A 14281-nucleotide genomic window follows, 5' to 3' on the forward strand; every position below is an offset into this window, starting at 1 on the left:
CTCCTAAGAGGGCTCTGCTTGCACATTAGGCCTGGGCTCTGCTCCAGAGACGGCACTGTGCCATACAGCTGGTCTGGCACACGCTGACAAATACACACCCACCCCTTTGCAGTGTACACCGTACTATTAATTAACGGTGCTTTCACGCTCTCCCTCACACACACACACACACACCTGAGCTGTATTTGTAACCTGAGGGATGTTAGGCCTGTCTGCGAGCAGGGGCAAATAAGAGCTTAACAGCAGACCGCCCCAGGAAGCACATTTCTCCCTTTGTTTAGTGTGTTTATCTTTTCTAATGTCTCCCATCTCTCCCACTTTCTCTATCCTCTTACAGGAGAGGTTGAAAGGCAAAGGTGGGCCCTCCTCTGAGATTTCCCTTTCTTTTTTCTCTCCCTATGTCAAGACAGAAAAGGGACAGACAGGGTCAGTTGGACAGATTTTAACACAGGCAGTGAAAAAGTGGCACAAAGACCCAGGGAGTTGGAAGGAGGGTTGTTTAAAAAAAAAAAAAAAACTGGATCAAGTAGCCTATGGTATCAGCTGGCTGACCTGTGGGGTCAGGAAATGGTTTGGGCCTGAGGCAATCTGACCTGTTGTTTTTAAAAAGGCCTGGAGAATGAAGGAGAAATGATATTGCAAAGGAAAGATAATTTCATCAGGGATAGAACTGCAGAGAGATGGAGCTCCAAGTGCTAAAACCAGCAGACTCCAAGAGAAACTTGAGGAGCGCCACAAGTGAAAAACTTTTATGAATTTTTTGGTTAAAAAAAGAAAAGAAAAAAAGCTTTGCCTTAAGGAAACCTGCTCAGTGTGCTTTGAGGCATGTCACCAATTCAGCCCATAAGCCATGTTGTTCAGTCTAGACTCATGGACCCACATACCCACACCCACACACTTGGGTCTAGGCTGTGTTACACAGAAAGCCCCGTGCAAAGTGTCAGCTAATGACCCAGATCCTCCATTCACCCACTAACTCAACCTGACAAACTGACAAAGCTGAAACTCATACATTTTCTTAGCAAGAAATATTTGACATTACCATAAAATCAGGGCTGCGATATAGGCGTGCTGAGAGGTACATTTCCAGAACACTGCAGTGTTAGTTATGGGTTGCAACAAAATGAGTTGCTTTAGCGTTTCTGACATATTTGTGGGGTATTTTGTGCATTTACTGGAGAACAGATAGCAGAAATAGCAAATGAAGACAGTGAGACATGAAGAATAAGATGCAATAAAGCTCTCTGGCATTGATGCAAATGAGGGGAAGCTGCATTTCATGGTCAGTGGTTCATGGTGAATAGATTCATTTTTAGAACATTTTATTCTGTTTAAATTTACATTCATAATACTTTCAAATAAAAAAAAACAAAACTTTTTTTTTCTGATATCAAAAATTCCCATCTGATCCTCCAAATCTTGGCTGCTTGTATACATACAGATGCAAAAAGTGACATTAACCCTTTGCCACAAATAACAGTTTCATAAACAAAAAAAAAAGATTCCTCTGCTTGACACTAAGAGCCTGTAAGAGCGTACAAGTGTGCGTGCACAGGTGTGGTACTACACTACAGGGTCCCGTAAGAGATTCCAGACACACTCCCACATCTATCACTGAGGAAAGTCTTTCCTGGTGGGAAGTGGGAACGTCATGTTTGGAAAAATTTATTTTTGCCTTATAGAATTTGCAAGGCCAGGCAGGTCTAGACATTCCTGACAGTGTATGGAATGGAGAGGGGACTCTGTGTGTGTCTGTGTGTGTGTGTTCTGTGACAGAAAACTCCTGTGTAAAAAGTTAGCATGTGTTTGTGTCCTCTCTGTGTGCTTTTTATTGTAGCATGACTTTGCCTGCATGTAAGTGCTGTGCTCTGAATGTTTGCCTACTTAAACATATAACATTGTACATGTGGTCTGCCAAAAGTAATAAAAGCATGCTTGTTTCTGACAACCTTAAATCTTGCATACAACATGTGAAAGGCAAAAACATCTAGAAGTAGAAAGTACACAGGAGGATGATTTCTACAAAAACTGAATTGTTAAGGTTATTCATTTTCAACAGTCAGAAGTCTTCTTTCATAAATGTGCAGGCATTTCCAGTGTTTTAAGGATAACTTGGTTTAAATGTGAGAACAGTGCAGCTTCAAGGTAAGTGTGTGTGAACTGTTGTGTACCTCTGTGGTGACAGGAATAATCATTAGGTGTGTGCACGCATGTTTGAGCACACGCGTGCGTGTCATACAGATAGCTCTGAAACGGCAGCAAGCCGAGTGTGCCACTTTGTGAACGCAGCCTTTGCTGAGCAAGACCAGCGCTGGAGAAGACTCATTGCACCATCTTTTAATTAGGAGCCTTCAAAAAGCTGACAGGTTAAAAATTAGCACATATATGGATCCACCCCCAGGGAAAGTTTCCCAAAACTTATTTACAGAGCTGATACTGTGTTGCTGTAGAAATATCAGTCTGTCTCTAAGTGTATTTTTAACTGATGTCAGTAAGAATTATTTTAGGGATTGATTTGCAAAGACACATTTTGTGCTTGAGTAAGAGAAAACTTTCCCCAAAAATCATGGTATGGTTAAAGGAAGAGATGGGTTAACGGTGACCTCAATGTAATCAGTTCTTGCTTCAGTCCAGGTGAACAGTCATGCCAAATTTAAAGGAAATTTCAGAAGACACTGAATAGATTATGTACACAAGAATGAAACGGACTAGTGTACAGATGTACACATGGACAACTCAAAAGTACAATGCTTCAGACAAGCAAATGCCAGCATGAAAGCATAATGAAAAGAAGAAATGATCCTTGGCTAAAGATATTTTACCATGTTCATTATAATACAAACATAACATTGAGACTAAATAAGAATGAGTCACCACACCTCAATGCTTCTCTTCCATTGTCTTCCAAAAAGAAACAATCAATAAATGAAAAACAAATAATAACAAAAACGTATAAATAAATTCCCCTTTGGGGTTGTGTCAGGAAGGGCTTCCAGCATAAAACTCTGCCAAATCAATGAAATGTAGGCAGAGAATCAAATGCTAACCTTAGTTGGACATTTTTAACATCATATAAAGCATAGAGGCACTGTAGAGTATGACCCAGTTTCTAAAAAAACAAAAGAACTGCAATGCTGTGTAATAGTAAATAAAAATGGACAATAATAATCTGCAAGTCATTTAAACTGGAAAGATATTTTTGAAAACAGACATATTTACTAGTTCTTTGAATTACTCCTTCTCTGTTTAGCTCCCAAGGTTGTTTTTACTATGTAGCCAAGCAGTTGTAATACATATAAAATTGTGGTTGACTACCTGAAATAAGCACAGTCTTCCCTGGGAAAGATATGTTGATATGATAGATATGTTGTAATCCAAATAAAATGGACAGCACAGATGGTGCCCCCCCCCCCCCCCCCCCCCCCCCCCCCCAAACTCCCAAGTGATAACAAACTGAGACCATCCTGAATGAGCTCAGGCTCAGCGAAGGTGTGGGTGTTATTGATATACGGTTGTTTCTTTGCGTGCCTTTAACTCACTCTTGTGAATGCAATGACAAATTGTGTTTACTGGCGATGGTTTTCAGAAGTGTGCCTGAGCCTGCGCAGTAATTCCCACCACAACCTGTATCTGTTTTTAATGCAGTCCCACCTGAGCACCCAAAGATCACAGCTATTCAATATTGATTTTTGGCCTTAACCCAGAGCTTTCACGAAATCGTTTTGAAGATTGTAAAACTAAGATGATGAATCCCTAAACCAAAAAAGGTTTTTAAATGAGAAGCATTTTTCTTTAACTGAACTATTTGCTGAGCTCCTCCCCAGCTCTACTTCTGAAAGACCTGGTCTCCCATTTTATATCCAATCATATATTCGACCCATTACTCATTAAATTAGTTCTGAAATGCTCCACGAGATGCGTTTTTAAGCAACACAAAACGTTTCCAGTTTTCTGCTGCCCCTGTTCCAACGTTTCATTTCTTCATATGAATGGATGAGTCCAAACTTTTGACTTTTGATATGTTCATTTAAATAATATTTTTCTGCTTCAGCAGGTCATGTGCTGTCTTTGTACAAGTTTAAAATAAAAAAACAGGTTTAGTTGCTTTACAGATACTTTCTTTCTGCTTTTAACCAAATTTTACACAGCTTCCTATATTTTGGAAAGCTAGACTGTATATATGAAAAACTGCACACTTACTGAGAGGACAGTGAAACAGTGAACTGCCCGGACTGTCAGGTTGACTTTAAATGAAGTAATACTGCAATATCAGACTAATCAATATAAAGTCCTGAAGCACTACTGCCACCTACTGATGACTCAGACTTCCTAGAATGGATCCACTTAATTAATTAATATACTGTACCAGAAGTTGACCTGCGTAAGCATATTTAAATACATAGAAGCCATACTAATATGTGATAGTTTAGCTAGCTAACATATACTTAAAATCAAATTACAGTGACAAATTTAAATAGGGACAATCTGTCTGAGTAAGTATTTTATTTATGGGCTTTGTGTATATGTAGTGTGTTTTCTGTTCTGCAGGTGTTTGTGTGACTTACTGAGATCCTCAGCCAGCTGGACTCGGCGGCCAGTTATGAGTTGGGTCTTCTTCTCTATGTCTTCTCCAAAGTCATCCAACACCTCTTTCACATTTTTCTCCAATCGCCGCACTGGGAAAAAGCATGAGCATCAACACACACAGACAGATACACACCCAAACAATAGTAATCAATACCTGACTCAACAACAATGCACTCCATCTTCTGTTTGAATTAAGTTATTAAGACATTTTATAATGATTAATATGGCTCAGAGTGAAAATGTGCTTTCACAGTGGGCATTTTTTAATTTAATTTATAGACAATCTGGATAACTGCTTCTATTTATTTAAAAAGAAAAAAAAAGACTCTAAGCCCAACAGTACAAACACATTTTGACACAACGTACCCTCAGTGAAACAATTTATTCCATTAAAAAAAATAAAATAAAAAAGAAGATTATAAAAATCCTACCAATAACCTGTTGTTTTTATAGAAAGATACCAGAACAACAAACCCACAGAAATAGCATCTGCATGGCTGACTAGAGAAGCTTGGTCAAAATAAAGAGCAGTGAGTTCAATATTCTTTAATTAAAAAAAACAAAAAAACCAAAACAAAAATAATTATGTATTATTGTGATTTTATGTAAATTTTGTAAAGTCCCAGTGCTTACCCTCAGTGTTGGTGAGTTGCTGCCGTAGAGTATTGGCTGTTATAACCAGCATCCTCTGTATCCTCCAAAACAACACCACATCATTGCACTCCAACTGCAGAAACAAACAGGAGCATAGTTCTTTTCAGTTTATTTCATTTTTTTAGGTTTTAATTTATAGGACAGTATGGAGCAGACAGGAAAGAGACAGAGAGGGTTAATGACATGGAATAAATGGCCTGTGACAGACACAAACAAAGGCTACGCTGCAGTCTCCAGCCTTCAGTACAAAGGGTGCCCCAGAGCATAGTTACATTTTTTTTCCCCCTTTTTTTTTTTAAACAAACTAACCCTGACCTCAGGTGATGAGAAGACAAGAGTAGACAAGAACTCTGGATCCTTTTTACTCACCTCAGAGTCAACAAAGTGTCGCTGGTAGTAGTAAAAGCCCCTCTTGCAGAGGCTGCAGTGAGCCAGCGCCTTCTGCAAGAAGTGTCGGCGATACAGCTGATGCCACGTATCTTTGATCTGAGCAGGTATGGAAATATTTTACCAGTTAATGGAGGCCAAACATAATTCAGGGTATTGCTGTTTTCATTAAAGATCAAAAAACAAAATGTTTAAAATAATCAGGTGTTTTGAACTCACCAGCACTGGGTCAACTTCTACATTTCGTGCCTCCAGGTTCTTCCTCACTGTGGTGACTTCATCATTAGCCAGGTAAGCAGTGTGCTCATCGTGCAGCTTCAGCAGGCGGTCCAACTCATTTTTTGTTTCATTCCGAATATGCTACAAGGTTAAAGAACAGCCAGTGAACATTGTCTTCACAGAAGCAAAAAAGTATTTCAATGTAGAAAAATTATTTCAAGTACTGCATGCTTGCGTTTATAAGCTAAAGTCCAGATGGAATTATACCATCGTAAGTTAACAGTCTTTAAAAATCTTCCACTTTACAGTTTCAGAGCTCCTTATAAAAACTACTGCGCCATCATGCCTGTGATTTCTGAGGAAATACTCAGATGTCAATTCTGACCTGATCTGGTGTACGATTCTTCCAATTCAGCCACCTCTCCTTCCAGTCTGGGCCCACCATGTCTCTGATTACTGATTCCGCTACAGGATAAAAGGACAAAGAGCAAAAGAGTGAGACCAGGAGAAAAAGAATAAAATTAGATTATACATCAGGAAAATGGTAGAAAAGAGAAGAAGCAAAGCAAATAAACTAACACAAGAAGATACCACAAAAGCGTGACCACCTAAAACCCAGTCAGGTCAGTTATGTGACTGTGACATCTGGGACAAAAGCGAGAACTTGTTACATTATGTTGATGTGATGCCAATTCAAACGCAAAACTAGAAAGAACTATAAAATCCTGTGGATGTTCTCATGTGGTTAGGACTGTGAAAGGATGATACGATTACAGCCAACGTACTGTCTTTGAGGCGTGACTGCAAGGTTTCCTCCATGAACTGGATTGCTGCATCCCACTGGGGCTTGTCTGTGATGGAGCGGTCTTCAAGGGCATTGTGCTGAATCACCCTCTGACAAAATCAAAAGAGGCAAAGAAAAACAAATACATTTCAATTTGCTAGCATCAGTGTTAGAAATACTACCTTCTCCATATTGATGGCATATTATGAAATTTATTTCTGCTCTGGGAGCTTCAATAAACAAGTGTGCACTCTGCTTCCCTGTGAGGGCATTTTACTGTGTGTTTACCAGGCTGTCCAGGGCCCTCTCATTCCACTTGTGCCTCTTGATGCTCTCATCCTTCACAGCCTCCTTGAGCTTGTCAAAAATGTCATCCTGGTCTTTGCCTTTGTATTCAGCCATGAAGCGGGCAAACTCCTCCTGCAATGTCTCCCAGGCAACCTGACAGGGGCAAAGTGTAAGGAGGAAAAAGGGCTATTAGAATAAGACCATTGCTGGATCAAATCTTCTGCACAAGTTCTACAATTTGTGATACTCGAATTGGGTTCAATAGTAATAAAAAAAAATATGCAGTGAAAAGAAATGCAATACTAAATGACAGGATATGAATGTGATAAAAATGCCCCAAAACTAATTAATCATAATATGTAGTGCTATATAAAGCAATGCATTGTGCTTTACCTCCAGTGCTTTGTGTGGAAGCTGCTTGTCAGTCCACTGCTTGAGCTTGATGTCTACAGTGGTGTTGAAGGTACCAGAGTCCATTGTTTGGGCAGCAGGCAGGTAGATGTTCTCAATTACATGTGTGGAAACACGTTCCCACAGCTTTTTCTGCAGAATAGATTCCCTGCAAGTAAGGGAAAAAAACTTTGTAGCTGTTGTTTACAATTTTAGTTCTCTGTGTTCTAGTAACATGCTGAAGGTGCTACAATAACCTTAACCCAGATACATGTTAGCATCTTGAAGATTTGGGCTATCGCTTTTAGCTACAGATGTAAGATGGATTTAAACAAACAAGAGTGCTTTGAACCAAGATGCTTTCAGGTGTCTAACTGAGCACCGTTAAGTCGCCCGGCGGGGCAAGAAAACAATGACCAAAGAGGGACACTCGACTGTAAACTCCAATATCTATACTATGACCCTGTTAGCAGCCAACAGCATCCACACTTTCTCTCCACAGCAATGCAGAACAAAACCCAGAGTCCCCCTGAGTCCCAAATCCCACTGAGACCAGAGCAGTGTTGCACTTATCTCATTTATCATAAATGTACACTCATATTTCATTAGGTCCCCTTTTGTTCCAGCTAGCACTCCTCACTGTCAATAAGCTTTATTTCCAATAGTGCTGGCTGGCTGCTGGCAGGCTAACAGGGCCACCCCTGTTCCTGTCCATGGGCCATTCATCAGATTATTGATCTGAGAAAACTGATGCCACACACACAGGGGATGACCATAGCAGCATGCATACATCTCATTTAAGCAAGGTTTTACTCATTGTGGGTGAGGTATTCACATCCATGTACATGCAGAAAGAGAAAGATCTGATTTTTATTAAATTAAAAAAAACAAACTGATTCTTCCTCATGGCTGGTTGAGTGCTAATAACACTGCTCTTTCCCCATAAAACGGAATCTCATTCATCTCACAAATCACTAAAACTAACAATGTCTCTAAAACGATAGAGAGAGTAACTAAAAAAAAATAAATAAATCCTTGATATTAGCTCAAAGTTAACTTACCAGTGCTGTGGGGTCACCTGACTCAAACTAATGACTTCATCCAAGATTTCATTTTTAGCCTTTTCATAGAGTTCGTTCTGCAAAAAGATAAAATGACACATTACTATAAACCTTTCATGCAATTTCAGGCTGTGAAGTCTACCTATTGTTTTATAAACTCTTGCCTTTTTTAAAATTTTAAAGGCACTTCTTTTATTTTTTGTTAACATAAATGCAATTTATAAAATCACCATCACATAATGAGCTATCAAAATGTTCTGTCATACTTGCTTTGATAAAGAACTGTGAAATTTAAAAGGAAATTACTGTTCGTGTTCCTTACCCTGTCCAGCTCTCTCAGTCGAGGGTAGTTATTCTTCCATTCTGTCTCCAAGTTGAACCGTGAAGCTGATGAAAGGAGGGATTGTTATAAGGCAATATTTAATTTAAACAAACCTTTTCAACTTTAATATGAAAATGTTTCAATCTTACACATGGAACATGTGAAATATTAATTCAATACTGACGGTAACATGAGAAAGTCCTAACAGAAACTGATCCTCAAATTAATTTACTTTGTCATGTATCTAGTGCTCATTCTCCTGACTGGCTGAAACTTATCACTTAAATCTTTCTTTTTTTTTTTTTTCCCCCTTTCACCTCTGATATCACGCCCCATCCATTGGCAATTTTCTATAATCATCAACCAATGAGCCTACACAGATGTGGACTGCCCTTTTCTCACCTGGCATGATATAAAGGCAGCTTTCAGTCTGCTAATGGTGTTTATTCTTTAATAACAGGGGATGAGAGCTTTGCACACTTGCTCTCCTAACTGGTCCCTTAGGAGGAGAGGAGATGGGGCCAATCACACAATCTTTATCAAAAGTCAGAGTTTTAGCTCTCCCATATGCGCGCGCGCACACACACACACACACACACACACACACACACACACACACACACACACACACACACACACACACACACACACACACCAAGCTTGTTGCCCCTTTCCACAGCTCCCTATCCACAGCGGAGATTAGGCTAATTGCTGGTTTGTGGAGATGTGGTGGCGCCAAGAATGGAGGATGGAAGTTGGCTGCATGCGATTTGATGGGGTATGGATCAATACTCAACACAATGGACCTATGGGATATGAAGTCTCATGGCCATAAATCTCTTATGCTGTTAGCAATGAGCTTGAGACTGTCTAGACTAATTGTAGTTGGAAGTCAAGACAGAGGGGGTGGAAAAGCATGGCAGGGTGGGCTGAGGAAAGCCAATACAGGGAGACCGAACAGTCAGTGGTAGAGTAAGACAAACTACTCCTTTTACAGTTAATGGATTAAAATCTTAACAGGTCCACTCACATTATTAACATGCATGGAACTACAACTAGATGTGACCATTTAAACATTTAATTGCCAAAAACAAATGCCATATGAATCAGTCTTTCACGGGGTAAAACTGAATGCTGAATGTGCAGTCATACCTTTGAAGACATCAGCTTGTTGCTCTACAGACTCCCTCACCATCTTCCAGAAGCAGTCAGCGACAGCCAGACTCAAGTTCTTTGTGGTCACTTGGTGAGCTTTCAGCATGCCATCCCTAGTTGTGCACAGAGATTATTTGTCAAATCTGGAATTACTTATTTGATGAACTATTAAAGGCTGCAGAACAGACTGTATAACTTGCCTTAGTAACCTAGAGTTCTGGAAAAAGTCCTCTTCATACTCTTTAATGGAGTCTATTCTTTCAGCGCTGCTCCCTGGACACAAGCAATTAGAAGAACAAAGTAAGAGGAAATAAAAATTTTATGCAGATTAGCGACTATTCTATGTGATACACAATGTATTTCTATTGAACAGTGACCAAGGCTGTTGCTTTCTGCAAACACAGAAGGCAAAAGACCTTTATTTGAAGCAGGATTGTACTACATGATGCAGGCTTTATTCCTGAAGTCTCCATTTTATCAGAATAAATGATCATGTTCTTGTCGGAAGGCTTGTTTTGTTCACATCACAGAGAGTGACGGCTCGCTCTTGGCAGTGTTGGCCAATGAGATGCCTCCAGTTTCCCTGCAGAAGTTCTTTGTTTGAACAGCAGAGATCACTGAATGTAATCAACTTCACTAACAGGGAGAATCATCTACCTGGCTACCTGATACTGATGGAGTCATTACAACAGAAAATATCATCAACGCTAATGTCCACAAACTTTGTTATTAAAAACCTGTAACTTTAACGACACGCTGAAATACAACTCAAGACCTTAGATTAAGGATGCCACCTGTGCAACAAGTCCAGTTGTGAAATTTCCTCACTACTAAATATTAAACAGTCAACTGTTAGTGGGATTATAGTAAAGTGGAAGTGGTTTGGAGCAATAGCAACTCAGCCATGAAGTGGTAGGCCACATAAAATGACAGAGTGGGGCTCGGCCCCTTAGTTCCAGTGAAAGGAACTCTTAATGCTTCAGCATACCAAGACATTTTGGACATTTTCATGCTCCCAACTTTGCGGGGACAGTTTGGGGATGGCCCCTTCCTGTTCCAACATGACTGTGCACCAGTGCACAAAGTAAGGTCCATAAAAACATGGATGAACGAGTTTGGTGTGGAAGAACTTGACTGGCCTGCACAGAGTACTGATCTCAACCCAACAGAACACCTTTGGGATTAATTAGAGTGGAGACTGTGAGCCAGGCCTCAGCCAACATCAGTGTCTAACCTCACAAATATGCTTCCAAAAGAATGGTCAAAAATTCCCATAAGCACACTCCTAAACCTTGTGGAAAACCTTTCCAGAAGAATTGAAGCTGTTATAGCTGCAAAGGGGTGGGCCGACATATTAAACCCTATGGATTAAAAATGGGATGTCACTCAAATTAATACGCATATGAAGACAGATGAGCGAATACTTTTGGCAATATAGTGTAGTAATACAAAGTAAAATGTATGTATGGAAATGTTACATAACTGACTTCAAAGTCATCATTAAAGATATGAAAGTAAATGTAGCACACTGGATTCCTCAGTAATGGACGTCACCTTTTCCTGTTACAACAGCAAAGTATCCAAGGGCTTTCATGGGAAACAGCTTGCCTTCCACAATTTGCTGAATCTGAAAAAGATGGTAAAGAAATGATTGAATTTCTCCATTCTGCTGTGTGAACAATTTCAGACACTGACTCACCAAGGAAATCATGTTAAATTCTAAGGATTTAGCGCCCTCTCTTGGAGGAGATGCAAATTGTTGCACTCTCACTATGTCATCAAAATGATTACTTTTGAGAACTAATTAGAATACACTGATCAACAATGACATGTAAAGTTTTTTTTTTTTTAGGTGTAAGAAATCAGGTAGATTTTTGTTTTTTTGCCACTAGATGATGAAATTAAAATAAATAAATGAATGGTTTTCAAGCCATTTATAGTGAGTCTAATTTTGACCAATAAAGTATCTTTTTTACAACATTTTCTTAGATAGCAAAGCTTAGTTACTCTGCTTGGGCTGGCCAGGTTCTTCTCAGCCAGGTCCACTTTGGTCAGGACAAAGATAGTCCTCTTCCCCTGAGGATCCATCTGACTAACCAAGTCTGTTACAATGCTCCGCTCTGCGTCCACACTACCATCTAGACAATGAGAGAGAAAGTTAGCCTACATACAGATCACCTCTCTCCTCACTGATAACTGCTGGTTTCATTGTTATAAATGAGAATAATGTGCATATCTTACCCTGAATACAGAGGATGATTGCATTGGGGTTTTGCATGTAGGCCTTGCTGATGCTGAAGATGGTTTCCTTAGTGTCTGTTGCCATGCCTGTAGTCACCGTCTACAAGACATTAAATTACTTTTTAAGAGTGCAACTTTAAACCAAGTTAAAAAGTGACTCATTTTTTACATTTTAATTAAGAAAAAATAAAGTAAAATATAATAATAAATCATAAACATATCTAGTATGTGCTGGAAAATGAATATATAGTAAATAATAAGGGGAAAAAAAAACAATTGACCCTATTACAAACAGATTTTACTACAGTTAAAGTAATCTGAAATATTATATACAGAATATATACTTACACTGATTACACCTGGTAAGTCAACAAGTACCATCCTCTGGATGCCAGGCCCTTTAACACTCAAGGATATTGTCTAACATACAAAACAGAAAACAATGATCATTTCATGAAACACTGCCCAAGTAAAAAAGCTTTACTGGTAATCTTAATAGATATGCATGTACAACCTCAGAGCTGACTGTCTGTCCTTCCTTCACACTTTTTCTCATCCTCAGCTCAATCTCATGCCTCAGAGCAGCCAGCTGCAGGTCACAGTAAGAAAGAGCACAATAACTACTTTGATGAAGAATCTAGCTTGAAGCTGTAGTTTCTATCAGAGGGATGAATCAAGAACTTTGTCACTTACGTCCTCCTCCTTGGTAAGGTCAAACTCTCGGCCACTGTCCTTGAACAGGGCCACGTGGTGGGGGCCTTCACTTAATGTTACCTACACAAAAAATAAGAGCCTTTATGTATTAAAAAAACTTAAACTGAGTCAGTCGTGGTTTAATTTATACTAGCAGGATTCTTGTATGACAACACTCAAAACATTTCCTGTTGTTTCTGATTTAAACCTGTCTATGGTGACATTTTATGATCATGTTACAAAAAACATTCCGTTAAATAAGGGCACTATAAATATGGGTCTAACTCTTTTACACAAACATGAACCACACTGGCCCCACACACCTTGACAGGAGAGCGTGTCATCATCTCTCCTGAGCCCCTGGGAAAGATCCTGGCCTGAGCGATCATCTCAAGCACGCTGGTCTTCCCAGCACTCTGATCCCCGACCACAACGACCTGAGGCACAAGTTTAGGGAGAGGGTGACACCATGGAAGCAGCACACAAATAGTTGGGAAAATGAAAACAGCTAAACCAAGCAGCATAAAGATAATGGAAAATGAAACAGAAGATACAATGTGATCAGTTAATAAATAATAAAAGGTTGAAAAGCTCAATAAATAAATCTAGATGCCAATCCTGCCATAAAAATAAATGACAACACAAAATTGTTGTTGCTTAAAAACACACAACTGAAGAGCCAACAAATAAACCTTAAATGAGACAGAATTTTGTTTCTGATGAACAACATACCCAAATTTGTTCCTTACCCTGGGTAAGTGGTCCTGTGTGTTGTAGTTGGCATCGTAGTCAGACAAGATGTCCAGGACTTCAGAATACATATCAATAAGGGATTTCTACCCAAGGAAACAGAATAATTATATTTATCAATGATAAGTGTCTTCATATTATAATTAGCTGTTACAATAAAGGAACTGATGAATACCAAAATCTATAACAGGCAACACTTGCTGCAGAGTAACAGATATTAATCAGAAAAAATATAACTGCTACAACACCACACTGCAATATTTTTGTAAAATATTTGAATTATCTGTAAAGTAATCCCAAGTAAAGCAAAATCCACACCAGGAAAAGGGGGAATCTGTATGTGTTTAACGTGTTCAAAAGCATAACCCACCTTCACTTTTCTTTGGTGAATTCCCTTATCGTCTTTTTGTAGCACCACTTTCCTTAACTCTTTATTTTCCTTCTCCAGTCTCTCAAGCATGCGCTGATATCTTAGCTAAGGGATAAACAGTGGTGTCAAAACTAACAACTAGAACCATTTCAAGATTTGGATTAAAAGAAATTCAGTTTACATTTTACCAAGAAGACTGTAAGTCACACCATACTGTACCTGGGTGCGGAGCAGTTCTTCTTGGAGCTGGTCAACCTTTTCTTTGTCAGATGACTAAAGGTCATAGAAGAAAGAAAAACAAAGAAGAAGAAAAAAAGAAAACAGCAACACAGATTAATTCTCCCTTTCTGTTCTGAAAACAAGAGCTTCATATGACTCTT

The 14281-nt window shown here is 39.2% G+C and overlaps 1 protein-coding gene across 4 annotated transcripts in view; it reads right to left on the reverse strand.

The window, feature by feature from the left end:
• Positions 1-14281, reverse strand: part of opa1 (OPA1 mitochondrial dynamin like GTPase) — a 34625-nt gene that overhangs the window by 12957 nt on the left and 7387 nt on the right. For all 4 annotated transcript variants that reach the window (XM_030727239.1, XM_030727242.1, XM_030727240.1 and 1 more), the window contains 22 exons: positions 14121-14174; positions 13902-14006; positions 13531-13617; positions 13105-13218; positions 12782-12862; positions 12603-12677; positions 12437-12508; positions 12089-12188; positions 11855-11985; positions 11402-11474; positions 10048-10120; positions 9845-9960; positions 8693-8757; positions 8371-8447; positions 7313-7478; positions 6920-7072; positions 6633-6741; positions 6233-6312; positions 5848-5988; positions 5611-5727; positions 5221-5314; positions 4566-4676 (listed from right to left, as the gene is read on the reverse strand). In XM_030727239.1, coding sequence (XP_030583099.1) covers positions 4566-4676; positions 5221-5314; positions 5611-5727; positions 5848-5988; positions 6233-6312; positions 6633-6741; positions 6920-7072; positions 7313-7478; positions 8371-8447; positions 8693-8757; positions 9845-9960; positions 10048-10120; positions 11402-11474; positions 11855-11985; positions 12089-12188; positions 12437-12508; positions 12603-12677; positions 12782-12862; positions 13105-13218; positions 13531-13617; positions 13902-14006; positions 14121-14174 — 2194 coding nt within the window. The remainder of the gene's footprint in view (positions 1-4565; positions 4677-5220; positions 5315-5610; positions 5728-5847; positions 5989-6232; positions 6313-6632; positions 6742-6919; positions 7073-7312; positions 7479-8370; positions 8448-8692; positions 8758-9844; positions 9961-10047; positions 10121-11401; positions 11475-11854; positions 11986-12088; positions 12189-12436; positions 12509-12602; positions 12678-12781; positions 12863-13104; positions 13219-13530; positions 13618-13901; positions 14007-14120; positions 14175-14281) is intronic.

This window comes from Archocentrus centrarchus, chromosome 4 (genome assembly GCF_007364275.1).
Source record: "Archocentrus centrarchus isolate MPI-CPG fArcCen1 chromosome 4, fArcCen1, whole genome shotgun sequence".
NCBI classification, from domain to species: Eukaryota; Metazoa; Chordata; class Actinopteri; order Cichliformes; family Cichlidae; genus Archocentrus; species Archocentrus centrarchus.